The sequence below is a fragment of the Onychostoma macrolepis genome, chromosome 11 (assembly GCF_012432095.1).
Source record: "Onychostoma macrolepis isolate SWU-2019 chromosome 11, ASM1243209v1, whole genome shotgun sequence".
Lineage (NCBI taxonomy): Eukaryota > Metazoa > Chordata > Actinopteri > Cypriniformes > Cyprinidae > Onychostoma > Onychostoma macrolepis.
Window position 1 is genome coordinate 5807436 of NC_081165.1, and position 19545 is coordinate 5826980.

At 37.2% G+C, this 19545-nt stretch overlaps 1 protein-coding gene across 2 annotated transcripts in view; it reads right to left on the reverse strand.

The window, feature by feature from the left end:
* Window positions 1–14004, reverse strand: part of cdk4 (cyclin dependent kinase 4) — a 33877-nt gene extending 19873 nt beyond the window's left edge. Inside the window, exons 1-7 of one of the 2 annotated variants that reach the window (XM_058791717.1) lie at window positions 13734–14004; window positions 12624–12857; window positions 10643–10778; window positions 8719–8886; window positions 8521–8630; window positions 6347–6397; window positions 6010–6145 (exon numbers count right to left, since the gene is read on the reverse strand). In XM_058791717.1, coding sequence (XP_058647700.1) covers window positions 6010–6145; window positions 6347–6397; window positions 8521–8630; window positions 8719–8886; window positions 10643–10778; window positions 12624–12841 — 819 coding nt within the window. In that variant the 5' untranslated portion in view covers window positions 12842–12857; window positions 13734–14004. The remainder of the gene's footprint in view (window positions 1–6009; window positions 6146–6346; window positions 6398–8520; window positions 8631–8718; window positions 8887–10642; window positions 10779–12623; window positions 12858–13733) is intronic. The other variant, XM_058791716.1, reaches the window with a different exon arrangement.
* Window positions 14005–19545: the final 5541 nt, after the last annotated feature.

Here is a 19545-nt window from a genome sequence, read left to right on the forward strand (position 1 = left end):
GAGACCAAAATAGAACTTTTGGTCATTATTCCACTAAACGTGTTTGGAAGAAGAATGATGAGTACCATCCCAAGAACACCATCCCTACTGTGAAGCATGGGGTGGTAGCATCATGCTTTGGGGTGTTTTTCTGCACATGGGACAGGGCGACTGCACTGTATTAAGGAGAGGATGACCGGGGCCATGTATTGCGAGATTTTGGGGAACAACCTCCTTCCCTCAGTTAGAGCATTGAAGATGGGTCGAGGCTGGGTCTTCCAACATGACAATGACCAAGCACACAGCCAGGATAACCAAGGAGTGGCTCTGTAAGAAGCATATCAAGGTTCTGGCGTGGCCTAGCCAGTCTCCAGACCTAAACCCAATAGAGAATCTTTGGAGGGAGCTCAAACTCCGTGTTTCTCAGCGACAGGCCAGAAACCTGACTGATCTAGAGAAGATCTGTGTGGAGGTGGGACAAAATCCCTCCTGCAGTGTGTGCAAACCTGGTGAAAAACTACAGGAAACGTTTGACCTCTGTAATTGCAAACAAAGGCTACTGTACCAAATATTAACATTGATTTTCTCAGGTGTTCAAATACTTATTTGCAGCTGTATCATACAAATAAATAGTTAAAAAATCATACATTGTGATTTCTGGATTTTTTTTAGATTATGTCTCTCACAGTTGACATGCACCTACGATGACAATTTCAGACCCCTCCATGATTTCTAAGTGGGAGAACTTGCAAAATAGCAGGGTGTTCAAATACTTATTTTCCTCACTGTATATGAATAACATGACACGCACCTGTAATAATACAGAGATTAGAAACGATGGGGAGGAAGAAAGCATTGCATTCTGAGGAAAACACAAGCTGCCAGCAGTCTCTGTTCCTTACCCTCATCCAGAAACGGCGAGTAGAACGCGACGGCAGCATATAAGCAAACATATTCCATCATATTTCTATGGCGCCGAAAAAGCGTGGAATACAGCCATACAAAATCATTATGCATTAGATGTAAATAAATTAAAACGGCGACCAGTAACACTGCTCTTTCTGAGTCCATCATTTGTGCTGTCCAGTGGGGTATGTGAATAATGGCAGTAAAAAAATTAACCACAAATCTTGGTGAATAATAAGAATAATGAAAACTGCATGTAAACGTGAGTAAGAGCTTTGCTCTTGACATGTAAACATTATAATGCGATTAAGTCCTTACTCTGATTATTGGAAATAAATCGCAATATTCGTGCGCATGTAAACGTAGTCACTGTGCTGTAAGATAAAACTGCACATTTTAGAGTGTCCTTTTATTGTGGCCAGCCTAAGGCACACCTGTGCAATAATCATGCTGTCTAATCAGCATCTTGATATGCCACACCTGTGAGGTGGATGGATTATCTCGGCAAAGGAGAAGTGCTCACTAACACAGATTTAGACAGATTTGTGAACAATATTTGAGAGAAATAGGCCTTTTGTACATAGAAAAAGTCTTAGATCTTTAAGTTCAGCTCATGAAAAATGGGGACAAAAACAAAAGTGTTGCGTTTATAATTTTGTTCAGTGTATATATTTCTGAAAGTGTAGGAACCATGTCCTATGCTGAGACATCATATCCTGATTTTAAATCAGCAATTCCAGAAAAAAAATTTAATTAGTTGAAGAACCCCATTCATGGTTGTGTTACTGAAGCCCCCTGTGAAGCCCATGACATGAGCACATGGTCAATTTTGTCTCAAATATTTAACTTTTTTGGAACCACTACAAAAGTGTTACGTTTTGTTGTCCTTTGGTGTGACACCCCTAAATTATATTTTTTAATTAAAAAATATATGTTAAACTAGATAATCTTGGAAAATGATGCAGATGTGTCTTGCAAACCACCAATGACTGGTTAGCTCAGAATAGCAAGGTCATTAATTGACAGAAAAAGGCTGAAACCGTCCTATGGTGTGAGAGAAAATGTCCTTTAAAAAGCATTTTAAATAATTAAATAAGATTTATTTAACTCCTTTTTATTCTTTTTTGATCATTTTCAGTGTTCTTAAATGCAATAATTACATTAATTAAACTATTTTCTGATGTTTTTACAGAAAACTTGTACTGTTATAAAGTCTCATGGAAATAAGTATAAAATGTGATACTTCGTTTTTGAGACAGAAAGAATTGAGGGTGACAAATTAGTGGAAGAGAGAGGACACGGAAATATATACAGAAAATTAACAGGGATCCATGCAGAAGGGAGGAGATCTTAAGAGAATGATGCAGAAAGTAAATAGTACAAAAATTATGCCTTAAAATGAGTAGCTACATAGTTTAAAAAAATTTATTCACATCTTAATGAATATAGTTTGAATATCAATCATATTTAGCTGTGCCGCACACGCAGCGGGGGGCTAGAAGAGTTTTAGTAACATACTGATTGAAAGAGACTGAATTTTGTTGATGAAAATTATTTTGTTTTGTTTAAAAAAACATGTTGATATTGTTCATATCAAAATTAAACTCTCTTTCTCCTTTGACATGTTCAAAGTTAAATAGAAATACTTTAATAACTACCACTTCTGTCCTTTAGTGTGACATAATGTCCTATGGTGTGACACATAAAAGAACCACAGATTTGTTTATCATCTCAAAATATCTTAAAAAAAAAAATAAAAGGATTGTTTAGGATTGCAATAGGGGAGATACAAATATCACTCAACTTAAAATGGTATAATTTTCAGCAGATTTGAATGGATGACAGCAAAGTTTATCTTGTTGTCAAAGTTTGTCTCGAAATTGTCCAACAAGTCATGGGGACAAAATTACATTAATTATAATTTCATATTAAGTAAATAACGCTATATGAAAATAAATGTCTAACAATAAAGATAAATCTCTCTCATGCCATTTATATATTAATTAATTAATTTATTTTTTTTGTTAATTTTTGCTATGTCACACCATAGAACAAATTTATGGTACAGTTTAGTTTATAAAAAAAAAAACAATGAAAGAATTGACTAAGTTAGTGACCCTTTATATTTTCTCAAAGATCAGACTTTACACTACATAAATACATGCATTTCTTCTTCAAAAAGGTCTTTTATAAAAAATACAAAAAAAGCATTTTTACTGCCCATGTCAACTACCCATATACACACACACACATATACAGTGGGTACGGAAAGTATTCAGACCCCCTTAAATTTTTCACTCTTTGTTATATTGCAGCCATTTGCTAAAATCATTTAAGTTCATTTTTTTTCCTCAATGTACACACAGCACCCCATATCGACAGAAAAACACAGAATTGTTGACATTTTTGCAGATTTATTAAAAAAGAAAAACTGAAATATCACATGGTCCTAAGTATTCAGACCCTTTGCTCATTATTTAGTAAAAGCACCCTTTTGATCTAATACAGCCATGAATCTTTTTGGGAAAGATGCAACAAGTTTTTCACACCTGGATTTGGGGATCCTCTGCCATTCCTCCTTGCAGATCCTCTCCAGTTCTGTCAGGTTGGATGGTAAACATTGGTGGACAGCCATTTTTAGGTCTCTCCAGAGATGCTCAACTGGGTTTAAGTCAGGGCTCTGGCTGGGCCATTCAAGAACAGTCACGGAGTTGTTGTGAAGCCACTCCTTCATTATTTTAGCTGTGTGCTTAGGGTCATTGTCTTGTTGGAAGGTAAACCTTCGGCCCAGTCTGAGGTCCTGAGCAGTCTGGAGAAGGTTTTCGTCCAGGATATCCCTGTACTTGGCCGCATTCATCTTTCCCTCGATTGCAACCAGTCGTCCTGTCCCTGCAGCTGAAAAAGTCAAACTCCATGCGTGCTGTCATGTGTCTTGCACTGAGGAGAGGCTTCCATCGGGCCACTCTGCCATAAAGCCCCGACTGGTGGAGGGCTGCAGTGATGGTTGACTTTCTACAACTTTCTCCCATCTCCCGACTGCATCTCTGGAGCTCAGCCACAGTGATCTTTGGGCTCTTCTTTACCTCTCTCAACAAGGCTCTTCTCCCCCGATAGCTCAGTTTGGCCGCACGGCCAGCTCTAGGAAGGGTTCTGGTCGTCCCAAACGTCTTCCATTTAAGGATTATGGAGGCCACTGTGCTCTTAGGAACCTTAAGTGCAGCAGAAGTGTTTTTGTAACCTTGGCCAGATCTGTGCCTTGCCACAATTCTGTCTCTGAGCTCTTCAGGCAGTTCCTTTGACCTCATGATTCTCATTTGCTCTGACATGCACTGTGAGCTGTAAGGTCTTATATAGACAGGTGTGTGGCTTTCCTAATCAAGTCCAATCAGTATAATTAAACACAGCTGGACTCAAATGAAGGTGTAGAACCATCTCAAGGATGATCAGAAGAAATGGACAGCATATGAGTGTCACAGCAAAGGGTCTGAATACTTAGGACCATGTGATATTTCAGTTTTTCTTTTTTAATAAATCTGCAAAAAATGTCAACAATTCTGTGTTTTTCTGTCAATATGGGGTGCTGTATTGAGGAAAAAAAAAATGAACTTAAATGATTTTGGCAAATGGCTGCAATATAACAGAGTGAAAAATGTAAGGGGGTCTGAATACTTTCCGTACCCACTGTGTATGTGTGTATATATATACACACACATATACACATATACATACACACACACAGGTGCTGGTCATATAATTAGAATATCATCAAAAAGTTGATTTATTTCACTAATTCCATTCAAAAAGTGAAACTTGTATATTATATTCATTCATTACACACAGACTGATATATTTCAAATGTTTATTTCTTTTAATTTTGATGATTAGAGCTTACAGCTCATGAAAGTCAAAAATCACTATCTCAAAATATTAGAATATTTACATTTGAGTTTGAATAAATGACCATCCCTACAGTATAAATTCTGGGTATCTCTTGTTCTTTGAAACCACAATAATGGGGAAGACTGCTGACTTGGCAATGATCCAGAACACGAACATTGACGCCCTCCACAAAGAGGGTAAGTCACAGAAGGTCATTACTGAAAGGTGTGGCTGTTTACAGAGTGCCATCTACCAGGAAATTTTAGAGCACTTCATGCTTCCTTCTGTTGACAAGCTTTATGGAGATGCTGATTTCATTTTCCAGCAGGACTTGGCACCTGCCCACACTGCCAAAGGTACCAAAAGCTGGTTCAATGACCATAGTGTTACTGTGCTTGATTGGCCAGCAAACTCGCCTGACCTGAAGAGAGAATCTATGGGGTATTGTCAAGAGGAAGATGAGAGACACCAGACCCAACAATGCAGAAGAGCTGAAGGCCACTATCAGAGCAACCTGGGCTCTCATAACACCTGAGCAGTGCCACAGACTGATCGACTCCATGCCACGCCGCATTGCTGCAGTAATTCAGGCAAAAGAAGCCCCAACTAAGTATTGAGTGCTGTACATGCTCATACTTTTCATTTTCATACTTTTCAGTTGGCCAAGATTTCTAAAAATCCTTTCTTTGTATTGGTCTTAAGTAATATTCTAATATTTTGAGATACTGATTTTTGACTTTCATGAGCTGTAAGCTCTAATCATCAAAATTAAAAGAAATAAACATTTGAAATATATCAGTCTGTGTGTAATGAATGAATATAATATACAAGTTTCACTTTTTAATGGAATTAGTGAAATAAATAAACTTTTGATGATATTCTAATTATATGACCAGCACCTGTGTGTATATATATATATATATATATATATATATATATATATATATATATATATATACACACACACACACACACACAGTGAGAGAGAGAGAGAAAGAGTTTTATTTCAGTTCAGTTCATTTTTTTTAAGTAATGAAAATGCAGTTTTTATGGACAATAATAATAATAACAACATTAACTCAGATTCAAAACAGATTTTGAAGTATGAATCTGAGAAAATGTGTGATTCCTTTGCCCCATAAAAATAATCTTAGAGCTTTTTACAGCCCCTTTACCCCACTATTTTTTTTTTTTTATCTGGTAAAATTGTAGCTGTATGTGAAGCGACAGTGAATGTAAACGCACCAATAAGAGCTCCGCCCCCTTCTCACTGATCTCAGGAACGCAGTCTGTGATTGGCTGAGGGGTTTGAGGGCTGAAGTTCTGTTGAGACAGAGTGACATCAGTGGGCCACTCGTCTTCAGCCGGCAGGCCGATCACCCTGTCAATCAACACCAGTGTTAATCACGCACTGATTTAATAAAGCAATGAAATACGCACAGTCACTGGACAAGAATCTCATGTGAAATGTTGGCTCTCATGTAATGAGAGATGTTTGCTAATGATGATGATCTGCCATGACATGTACTACGCTGGTCTCTCCAGTATCAGCCTCTCAAACAAAAAATGTGTTTTTACATACGCAAAAATCTTGCCCAGCTGGTCCACCTCTGAATCTCCACAGAAGAGAGGTCTGAAAGATGAGAGGTCACATTACGAATCGTTAATGACCAATGAATCAATGAGCTAATCAACAGACCTAATGGGAAAATAGGGCCATTAATCAATGCTTCATAAAAACTTTCATATGCACAGTTCTGAGTGGATGAGCCACAGTCGAAGCTGCTGAGAAATATACAATATACTGCTGTGTAGTATATAATTTGCCATTGTAAATATTGTTGGCTCTCTGATGAATGATATCGCTTTGTATAAAACCATCTGATTAAATTAGCGCGTTAACACAGGCGATTCAATTTTCCGGTTTTACGCCATTAAGAATATTTAACACAGTTAATGCAGGGGTGGGGCTAGGGTTGGCCACCCCAATCACAACTGCTGCTTTATCTCTTTTTTCTTGAAAAGAACTGTGTTTATTTAGATGCAGAATATCTTTACGACCACATCAAATGGGAAAACGAGTCAAACAAGCGCAGAAACGGTACAGGAGACGAGGCGCTTCAGCAAACAACAGTGAACTGCAGTCAGTTGAGAGGCTGTCAGGCCATATGTCAGTAAAAACGACTTTTCCTGTCCTGTCAGCCGTTATACTGTGCTCGTGAGCTGTAGGCTGTATCATTTCATATTAAAGCGAGAATGAAACTACGTGTCAGATCTGTGTGACGTTTAGCAGCGGCAGCTCGTAAAGTAAAAGCAGCCAACAAATAACCCAGCTGCTGTGATGTCTGTTCATCAAAGAACAAAAGAGACAAGAGGAAATCAATAACTTTTGTAGCTTTAAGGATTCATCTATATTTCATTTAGAATTTAGTATTTGATCACTTTATTCAGTTTCTGTATATTTCCTACTTGAAGGGCACAGGTAAATATGACATTTATTGTAATGGGTTTATGTGAAGATCGGGTCACACTTTATATTAGGTGGCCTTAACTACTATGTACTTACATCAAAAAATAAGTACAATGTACTTATTGTGTTCATATTGTATTGCAAAACACTATTGCTGCTATTGAGGTGGGATACGGGTAAGGTTAGGGACAGGTTTGGTGGTATGGGTAAGTTTAAGGGTGGGTTAAGGTGTAAGGGATGGGTCAACAGTGTAATTATAAATGTAATTACAGAAATTAATTACAGATGTAATTACATATAGGTGTTTTTAAAAATATAAGTACAATGTAAAAGCATGAATGTACACAATATGTGCATTGTACCAAATGATTAATTTAAAAGTAAGTACATAGTAGTTAAGGCCACCTAATGTAAAGTGGGCCCGAAGATTGTTTTAAGTTCACTTAAATTAGAAGTAAATGTTAAAATTGATAGCTCTCAATTATACTGTAATGCTGAATGGCTATAGTCAATGGTTAAATATTAGAGAACAATAAAAAAAAAAAAAATTCAGAGACATCGGTAGTATTGGTATCAGTGATACTTGCCTTCAGTCATAAAAAAAAAGATGCCATTAAATAAATATTAAAAATATACTGTCTTTGTTGTTTCTACTTTAATTTGAAGATTGAATGTGAAATTATTGCAATATAAAAGCATATTTCATGTTAAGTGGGATTAATCATGATTAATTGCAATTAATTTCAGAAAACAATGTGTGATTAATTAGTTTTTTTTTTTAATTGATTGACAGCAATAATCTGCATATGTCCATACAGAACAAACCCATACAATCTCAAAATAAATGTATTTCAGATTCTTTTACTTAAACAGGCTGCATTCAAATGCAAAACAGGGTAACTGCACATTTTAAATATTCAAGCCATGTTTTATTTAATATACTGAAACTGGTTTGAACTAATATTTTAAAACATAAGAATTAGACGTCGACTGATACTGAATTTTGCTAATACAAATGATAATATATTAAAAGAAATCAATAAGCAGATTATTGTGTCGATATTTGTCAAATCTATATATTTAATTTTCTGAATAATGTTCTCGCCTCCTTGATTCATTAATCAAGTTAATTCTTACGAAAATGTTCATTATTTTCACAAAAGCATAATTTGGGGGATTTTTGGGGGAAATTAGGGAACTAATACAGCCACCTGGAAGATGCTTTCAGCCTGATTAACTATTAAACTGCACACACAGCGCTTTATGAGCATCACGGTCAGACTCACTTGCGTCTGAACATCTCAGCGAAGATGCAGCCGGTGCTCCAGATGTCAACCGGCGTAGCGTAAGTGGTCTGGAGTAGCACCTCAGGAGAGCGATACCACAGCGTCACCACCTGAGCGGCAAGAGAAAACAGCATCAGCTGTGTTGGCGCTGCAGTGCGGTCGGTGCTCAGGACGCGAGAGCAAGTGTATCCGTCTCACCACCGGTGTGAGCGCCATGTGGCAGCTGTAGATCCGCGCCAGACCGAAGTCAGCCAGCTTCACCTGCCCTCTGCTGGTCACCAGGATGTTCTCTGGCTTCAGGTCCCGATGGAGAACTCGATTTGAGTGCAAGAACGCCAGACCACACAGCAACTGCTGCATCAAATCCTGCATCACACGCAAACACAATGCATCTGGGTTACATTTTATTTGCATGTGTTTTTGTTAGTGTAATTAGTGAGTACTGAGTAATATTAATAACTGCACGTATGTTCTAGGGTTTGGTTGAAATAAAAACATACGTGTACTTACAGTGTACTGGATAACATAAGGTAACTAATTGCATTAAGGTTAGGTTTAGGGGTAGTTTCAGGGTTAGTATTTAGTTATTACCCAGTTATTGTAATTACTATAACATCATACTATGTACATGTGGAACAGGACTGTAAAATAAAGTGCTAATAAAGTGACACTTAAATGAAATGTTAACTACATCTGTCTCGGGTGATTGGAACATGGGTGGCTCATTTCATTTTTAAAGCATGTCAAACCTTTCTGTTCACATAGGTGAGCTTTCGCTGCTGCCCATCAGGACATGTAAGCGTTTGCAATACATCTGTAATGATGGCACATATGTTTCTAAACATTGTCCAAAAATACAGCAAAAACAGTAATATTGTGAAATATTTTTGCCATTTAAAATGTGAAATATCTTTAAAATGTAGTTTATTCCAGTGATGCAAAGCTGATTATTATGCTGATTCGCTGCTCAAGGAACATTACTTAAACAGTTTTTTTTTGTGGATACATTTTATTTCTCAGGATTCTTTGGTGAATAGAAAATTCAAATGATCAGCATTTATTTGAAACAGAAATCTTTTGTAACATTATATGTCTTTACCCTGACTTTTGATCAATTTAATGCATCAATGCCAAATAAAAGTATTTATCTCTTTATTTGTCTTAATGACCCTACAGTCTAGTGCAGTGCTTTCATGCCAATGCTGAATTCGATAATGAATTGAAAAAATGTTTTACATTTTTTACGTGTAAAAACACGTCTTTCTGGAGTCATTTTCCCAAAAGCAACCAAGCAATTATTAAGCATAATTGTGAATTCACAAATGCTACGATTTAATTAAATAACTATATGCGATGCAGTTATAATACAGTATATGTGCTTTAATTATTTACATGTGTGGAGGGTCTCAAACTCCATCTCTGCATGTTGTTGAGAGTTTGGGTTTATTATAACGTTCATCTAGGAACGCAATGTGCGCCATTTCATCAGATTTGTAAGGTAAATCATTTATAAATCTACACAAACACAGGAGAATACATCGCGATTTCAAAATAAAAGCTCAAACCCTCACTCTGAGTTTACAGGTTTTGATGTCCACGTATTCATTTAATTACAGTGGCTATAGCATTTCTGTCCTAAAGAAATGGCCAAATATTAAAGATTAAGTGGACATTTGAATTAAATGGTGCTTGGTCAATATTAAACAAGGATTAGATTGCAATCGTCAGGCCTTTGTTGTAATGCGTAATGTACCTTAAAATTAATCGTTTAGATTAATCGAAATAAAAATAGTTGTTTGTGGCAGCCATACTGGAAACTCTTTTGAAAGCATTCAGTTTGAGCCTGAACTTCCTTCACTGTATATTTAACTAATTAAATCACATTTGGACTTGATCTATATTTATGCCAGTGTGTTACTACATGAAGCTTCACATGAAGTCTGACACAATAAACATCTGGATCAGCATGGAATTCCTTTTTCCTCCTCATAGTTCTCATTGCTCAATCAAACGACACAAATCCTCTGGAAATCTCCACAGGAATGAACCTACATAGCTGGACATACAAGTCCTGTACATGCTTCTGCAGCGTGTGAGCGAGTGAACGTGTTGGTGATCTTACTCTGATCCGATCGATGGGCAGTCCGGGTGCCGGCACTTTCTCCAGATACGTCCTGAGGTCCTGATCCACGTGTTCAAACACTAGAGTCACTTTAGTTTCCTGGTCTGTTCTCAGTGTGGCGCACACGTCCATCAGCCTGAACACACACACACATCTCGCATATCAAATATGCCTGTTTGTATGCAGATAATAACCTGTTAAGAATTTTTTTTCTATTTAAAGTATCTTTTCCTTTTTCCCCCCCAAAAAAGTATTTTCAAATATCAGTATTTAACATTTTGCTTTAAGACATCAAAGCATCATTTATGCATTCATAAATACAGGTTAACGGCATTCACGTCCTGCATTAAACAGCCTGTGTAAATTTCACTTCAGATGCAGCTTCTGTGCCACCTGTGCATTGCAAAGAAAGATTTTGTTGATACTGATTTCATTTGATTGGTAACAGCCCTATACTGTCTAACTAGTTTAATTGAATTTATTGATTAAATGTCAGAATTCAATGAAAATATTACCTATAAAGCTACAGCAGAACTGTTGCGTGTCTCCGAGCAACATACAGCAGTATTTTTTTTTTTTTGGTTACACCATTTCAATAGTCCACTTTAGACATTCTACTAACTATAAGTAACAGTTTAGGGTTTGTAGAATAAGTTGACATATACTTGCAAAGTTTCTCATACTCCATATATTGTATGCTGTGGACCCATCAAAATAAAGTGTTAGAAGTTATTAAGCAGACAGTCTACTAATACTCGAATGACTGCTAGTTGACAAGTAGTTGCAAAGTTACTTACTGTTAGTAGAATGTCTAAAGTGGACTATCGAAATAAAGTGTTAACTTTTTTATTATCTTCTAAATGAATGATTCAAAGGCCCATTCATAAAGAAATTAATTTACTTCATTCCCAAAGAAGGAACCAGCCATGTGAACAAATCAAATGAATGGATCAATGAATTACTCATCAAGACATTTACCACCACCTCCTGGCAGTCTTTGATTATTACTTACAGTATAATTTTATTTAAAAATAATTTAATATTTCCATATTAATACAAATCCCATTAAAGGGATAGTTTGCCCAAAAGTGAAAAATTTGTAATTTATGACCTGTATGACAATTTTTTTTTGGTCTTTAAATAAAACTGTTTTGGTTACCTGACCTTCATTGCATGGAGAAGGGGAAAAAAAAAACTATTACTAAAGATATTTGCAATTAGATCATCTTTAATGTTTTACAGTTTATGCTAAGCCTTTGAAGCCTAAAAGTTGGAGTAATAAATTCAGTGTTGAACCATATTAAAATATATTTTCTAAAGCTACTTTTTGTAAACTTTTTGATGCTTTTCTCATTTATCACAATATTGGCTTTAAATTATCTTTTGGGGTAATTTCTCAGCCAAATCTGATGGGCGTTAGTTAGATTAATTAATCACGACACCATGTAATTAATTAGATACAAAATTGTAATCACTTGACAGATCTAGTTTAAAGAAATAACAGGATATTTTCAACAGTGAAGAGACCCTCTAAAAACATTAATCTAGTATTTGAATAGTGGAATTTGATGCTAAAGATGGGGGGGGGGGCAAGGACATGATTTAACCTTCCGTTTCATATTTGAATTTTGCAATTATCATCATTACATGGTCCATAAAGACCTTTTCATTCTGTTCTCTCTCTGATACATTGTAATGTGCTACTTCCCATACAATGTAAATATGTAACATAATTAGTTGATTTATCAGTAACAGCTTACAAATCTCAGCTGTGAGAATGAGTAAACAGAAGGCCCGTTTCTCCAGACTGTCAACACTGTCTCCGCTCTGGATTTATTGTTTTAAAAATTTAACATGACAGTAATTTGACTGAAGCCATAGTAAAATGTGATGCAAAACCGGAATGTGTAAAAGAATGTTTGAATGAGATTCCTGTTGAAGTTGGTGCATAGAACATGCGTGAGCGTATGTGTTTCGGTACCTGACGATGTTGGGATGGTCGAACTGCTCGAGTCGTTTGAGCAGCGCCACCTCTCGCACCGTGGACAGAGGAAGGCCGTCCTGATTGGTCTGCACTCTCACACTCTTCAGAGCCACAAACTGCCCGCTGTCTCTATCTCGAGCCTTGTAGACGGTCCCGTAAGCGCCGCCGCCGATCTCCGCCACCGGCTCGTACTGCACCACGCTCTCCTGCGCCATGACCTGCAGCAAACAGCTGGACCAGCCCATAACACCTCATGACACACTGTGACTGCTGTATGACACCAAACTATGCCATTTAGGTTGTTTTTTAAACTGAAGTCTGGGGAACCCCAACAAAGTAATAATAAAATAATACATTTGACATTATTAGCGTTTCATTATGCTTTCTAAACACAGTTTTGAAAATGTCTGTAATTCTATCGAGAGAAAACAAACAAATTTGGTAACACTTTATTTTAAGGTGTCCTTACACACGTTACATACTATTATAATAACAATAAATGATGCATAATTGCATGCAAGTAAACCTAAGCTAAACCCTAATTAATATTACTCGGTAGTAAATGTAACAAGGACACCTTAAAATAAAGTGTAATCTTTAAAAAGTGTTCACTTAATATAAAAAGTTGAAACATTTTACAGTATAAATTAGGGTGTAGGGAGTATAGAATGAGAATATAGAGCTGCCATTGTATTTGAGGAAGGGGATCAGTGGCTTTAAAAAGTTTGGGAACTCATTGTATAACTGACCATCGTCTCAGACAGCTGGTTGGATACTTGTTGGACTGTCCAAAAATGTATCATGGTGTTTTATATTAGTGAATCTTTCAAGAAAAAAGGCATACTGTTAGTGTTGCTGTCTGAAAGTACTGTGGTAAAGTACAGTTGATATTTGGGTTTGGCCTGTAACAGTCCCACACTCGCATGATGAGAGTGATGAGCAGATCAGTTAGTCTCATCAGTTACAATATGACTCTCACTAAACTTACAGAGTCAATAACACGTCAACAAATCACATCCGCCGAACTCATGCGTCAACACGACATCAAACGACACGCTATTACCTGTAATATAACGCGCGCACACACAAACACTGAGAGACACTCACCACGTTTCTCCTCGCGTGTAGAGCTAGTTAAACTAGTTTAGAAGAGTAAAGCGCGCATCTCATCTCTTCCGAGCAGTTTCTTCCGTCTGACGCACTTCAGAGGTGCTGTGCTGTGTTCTGTAGTGTGTGTTGTTGAGTGGCGTGCTCAGCTGGTATTTCATGAGTTTATTTCATGAAAGAGTGTGTGTGTGAAACTCTGGCCTGTTCTCAGTCTGTTTCTCCATTCACTTCCTGTCTGATCTCAGGGCGGAGCGACACGATCAGACCCCTCACACAACCAATCACCTCACCTCAAGAACACTCTCTAAGCATTAATCTTACCTCAATAACACACTTTAACCATTAAACTTACCTCACACTTTAACTATTAAATAACTCATCATTAAAAGTACACAATCATAACAGACTTTATCATCAAACAGTTTACTCATATTTTAAATGTAAAAATATTTGTTAATAAGCACATGCAGTTATTTATTTATTTATTTCTCTCTCTACCCTGCATATGTAATATTTTTGTACTTTATCTTGGCTTGGCATTAAAATATATTCTCATTTAAGTCATAAATTAGTGAAACTTGTATCATTTTAAGAGTAAGGAGTTTAAGAATTAAATCTACTAACAGGGATAGTCCACCTGACCCAAAAGAATGTCATATTACAAGTCTTGAAGATTTCTGTTCTTCTTGTAATTAAGATATTTTTAATGAAACCTGTCCCTCCGTTGAAAGTCCATGTCAGAAAGTTCATAAAGACATAGCTAAACGTGATTCATACGAATCAAATGTTTAATCCAGCAATTGATGTAGGCTTTTATTCACATATAAACACTGATCAATGCACATACATAGAGCTCATTAAATATGGCCAACAAAATCTCAAAGTCAGGACACTTGGATTAAACTGCTTGATTCATATGTCTTTATTACTGGATCACTTTTGCAGTGCCTTTATAAACTTTTTGAAATATCAGGGTTTTGTTTGCATGGACTTCTCTCAGATTCCGTTAAAAATGTTTTCATTTGTGTTTACATTTACATTTACATTTAGTCATTTTGCAGACGCTTTTATCCAAAGCGACTTACAATTTGGGGAACACATGAAGCGATTCATCTTGAAGAGGCAATTCGACAAAGGAAGTGCTTGTAACACCAAGTCTCAGGCATTGTTTAAATAAGTACAAGCTAGCAAGGGAAGGAATAAGTAAGGAGAAAGATTTTTTTTTTTTTTTTTTTATGTGTAGGTTGAAGTCAAGTAGTGTCGAAAGAGATGAGTTTTCAGCTGTTGCTTGAAGATTGACAGGGATCCAGTACTCGAATATGGGTGGGAAGATCATTCCACCAGCCAGGAATGGTGAACGAGAATGTTCTGGAGAGTGATTTTGAGCCTCTTTGTGATGGTACCACGAGGGTCGCTCACTAGCAGATCTCAGACTTCTGGAGGGATGTAGATTCTTAATAGTGAGTGCATGTAGGCGGGTGCTGAGCCTGTGGTTGTTCTATGAGCAAGCATCAGTGTCTTGAACTTGATGCGAGCTGCGATTGGTAGCCAATGCAATGAGATAAAGAGAGGTGTAACATGGGCTCTTTTGGGTTCCTTGAAGACCAGTCGTGCCGCCGCATTCTGAATCATTTGTAGAGGTTTGACTGTGTTTGATGGAAGTCCAGCCAGAAGAGCATTGCAGTAGTCCAGCCTAGAAATGACAAGGGCCTGGACAAGAAGTTGTGCAGCATGCTCCGTCAGAAAGGGCCTGATCTTTCTGATGTTGTGTAGTGCAAACCTGCAAGATCGAGCAGTCTTTGCAATGTGGTCTTTGAAGGTCAGCTGGTCATCAAAGATTACACCAAGATTTCTGACCGAAGTTGATGGGGTAATTGTTGATGAACCTAACTGGATCGTGATGTCATGCTGTAGAGTTGGAGCGGCAGGAAAGACAAGAAGCTCAGTCTTTGCCAGGTTGAGCTGGAGGTGATGTTCTTTCATCCATGCCGAGATGTCTGCCAGGCAACCTGAGATCCTTGCAGCTACCGTTGGATCATCTGGTTGAAAAGAGAGATAGAGCTGTGTGTCATCAGCATAGCAGTGGTAGGAGAATCCATGTGCCTGTATGATGGGACCCAGTGATCTGGGACCCATTGTGTTTCAGAAATGAACGGAAGTCTCTTGAGTTTGGAAGGATGAGTGAACGATGACCGATTTGTCACTTTTGAGTGAACTGTCCCTTTAAATATTGACAAAGGTGGCACTTCAGTGTCACAAGTAAAGACTACAATGATGTAGGGACAAAATGGTTGGCTCCTGAAACACTGAATACACCAGCAATGAGCCTAAAGGATAATGTGGGATATACGTTACACTATTTATTCATTATTTAATACATTGTACTGATTACTTTGAAAATCATTTTTTTCATAATGAGAAATAAAGGAGAAAGTGTGATATCATTTTCTGTAGTTTTTAAAAACTTTATTCTCACCTTGCCCAGTGTTTAAATAAAAAAAAAAAGTTTGATCCACACAATCAAAACAAAAGCAACTGTTTGTTCACAAAATTTAATGCAGCATTTTGAAAATATATGCACAGATGAATCATTCTCAAATAGACCGGTAACATGCAATAAGAAATTATCAGGGTCCATTTGGATTTTATGCAGACTTTAATAGTACAGATACCATACCAATGTATTAAAGAAAAAGTCATCCAACAAAATAAAAAATAAATCAAATCCACCCTTCCACTTTTAAAAAGGGACCAACCCATGGTCTGATGAGCCTCAGCATCATGTCCGGACAAACCACCTGGCACCTGCACAATATCCCAACAGTAAAGCAAGGACTGGACTTGAACCCAAACAAACATTTCTGGAGAAACCTGAAAACGTCTGTCGACCGATGGCCCCCATTCAACTTGACAGAGCGAGAGAGGATCTGCAGAAAAGAATGACAGAAAATACCCAAATACAGGCGAACAAATCTTATCACATCATTTCCAAAAAAGACTTGAGCTGTAATCGTTGTCAAAGGTGCTTCAACAAGGTACTTAGTTAAGGGTCTGGATACATATGCAATGTTGTATTTTATTTATTTATTGCAAATACAAATCTGTTTTCTGCTTTCTCATTATGTGATCATGTGACCACATTATAAAGTAAGGTTAGGAAACAAATTCATGTGTGTACAATTACACATCAGGAAACAGAAACAGAAATCAATGCCAATGTATCCCATGAAAAAGCAAATTAGTTTAGGACTGCATAGACCAGTGCAAAATAAAGATTTAAAACTCCTGTGATGAAGCTCCTGAATGAAACACATGCACCGCTCAATTCTCTAGAGATCATAGAGGACATATCACAGGAAATGAAAACAGTGTGATGATTTTAGATCTGGTTGAATTGAAAGAGCGTACCAGTGCCTTGAGGAACTACTGGTGGGGTTTCAGTTTTGACGGGCCAAAAAGGTTATGATTGCGAAGCTAAAACTCAACTTCCCCAGAGTGAAATCCACCCATTGGCTCAGGGCTGGAATCAGCTGATTGTGAACAGCTGTGTGTGACTGCAGTCATTCTGAAGAACTGGACTGAACAGCTTGTTTCATCAGTTCCACAAGAACAATCACTTACCATGGCAGGCAGCAAAAAGATCTAGATATTCAAATTCTAAAAACAGGCTTTACATTACATGGACTTGGAGTTGTCACAGCTGGCTTGTAAGCCACAACAATAAGGCAGGATTCGGTATAAGTAGACTGTTAGATTAAGGTTACTAGAATAAGCTGACATGTAGTTACAAAAGTTACTTCAAAGTATACTATCAAAATAGCATATTGCCAAAAATATATTCATAAAATAAAACAAATCTCAAAGTAACACCAATCTGGATTGTGGAGAAAGAGAGCAAAGGAAAGGTCACTATCCTCTCACAGGTGAATCCAGGCAAGATTTGTGGGCACCAGCCCACAAAATAGGGTGGTTTTGGTGCAGTAAAAACAGTGAAAATGTTTCACTGTGCTAACTAAACCTTTCAAAAGCGAGACTGAAGATGTACTGTATCTTGTGCATTTACACCTGATGGATGCATGTTTTCTGTTGGATTTAGCCTGAAGGAGGTTGTACTGGAACTGCCTGCTTCTCTCAAGTTGTTTTACGACTTCAATGACTGGAAATGAATGATCCTTAATCTTTCAACATGGTCATTTAATTTACTTATATGACTATATAATATGTACCTATATAATATTTGGCATATGTTAATTTATTGTAATGTGTGTTTACATACATTTACATTTAGCAGGCACTTTTATCCAAAGCAAATGAGTGCAATAGAAGCAATCAAAACCAACAAAAGAGCAATAAAATGTAAGTAATATGTAAAGTGCTATGAAAAGTCTTGATTAGTCTAATGCAGTACATGTAGCAAGGTTATTTTTTTTAATAATAAATAGAAAGAAAACAAGTAAAGAATAGAGAAAGCTAGTGTTGGAGGGTCAATTTATTTTAATTTATTTTTAAATAAAAAGAAAACAAGTAGTTAGAATAGAAATAGAATAGAGAGTGCAAGAGGGTCAAGTGCAGTTGGATAAGATGTGTCTTTAGCCTTTTCTTGAAAGTTTTTAATTCTTGAAGGACTTGGATTGAGCTGGGCAGGTCATTCCACCAGGAGGGAACATTTACGGTAAAAGACTGTGAAAGTGATTTTTTGCATCTTTGGACTGGTACTTTAATGCAGCTTTTACTACTGGTGGGCACATAAGTAGTGAATTTATGTAAGGGGTGCAGAGCAAATTGGTGAACAGAGGTGTGAAATGCATTCTTTTCAGCTCGTTAAAGACTAATCTTGCAGACACGTTCTGGATTAATTGTAGAGTTTTGAAAGAACTGGTTGGAAGACCTGCCAAGAGAGCATTGCAATAGTCCAGCATTGACAGAACAAGAGCTTGAACAAGGAGTTGTGTAGCATGTTCTGAATGAAAGGGCCTGATCTTCCTAATGTTTTATAAGGCAAATCTGCAGGACCGGGCAGTTTTAGCAATGCTGTCTGAGAAATTCATTTGACCATCAATCACAACTCCAAGGTTTCTGGCTGTTTTTAAGAAGTTATGCTTGATGTGCCTAACTGGATGCTGAAATAGTAATAAAGTGATGGGTTTGTTAAAACCACAAGCACTTCTGTCTTGGCAAGGTTGAGTTGAAGGTGATGGTCCTTCATCCAGAAAGAAATGTCTGAGAGACATACTGAGATTCAAGCAGCTATGAGATGAGCAATTAGAGGTAGAGCTGAGTGTCATCAGCATAGCAGTGATATGAAAAGCCATGTTTCTGAATGACAGAGCCTAGTGATGCCATGTAGACAGAGAAGAGAAGTGGTCCAAGAACAGAGCCCTGAAGAACCGCAGTAGCTAGATGTTGTGACTTTGGATACCTCACTTCTCCAAGTTACCTTGAAGGACCTTTGCCAATATATACAACATATAACATGCTGTGCTTCACAAAGTAATTATTAGTGGCCAAGCAACAATATTCTGTAATAAACTGAAAATACTCCATCTATATATTTTGTCTAATACTATCTACCACAACCTGCTCCGGTGATTTTCAGAACAAGTTGCACTGAAATGACCGAATGCACTGAAGCATTTGTTAATAGTGTTGAAAATCAAAAATCTGTCTGGTTAACATAGCATGCTGACAAACATTTCACCTGATTGGTGTAGTGTTTGATAATCAAGAGATTGTGTCTGAATCTTTCCTGGGATGAAATTATTCCTCTGTTCTTGACTCCATTATGATAAGTGCATGCTGAGCTAAACACACA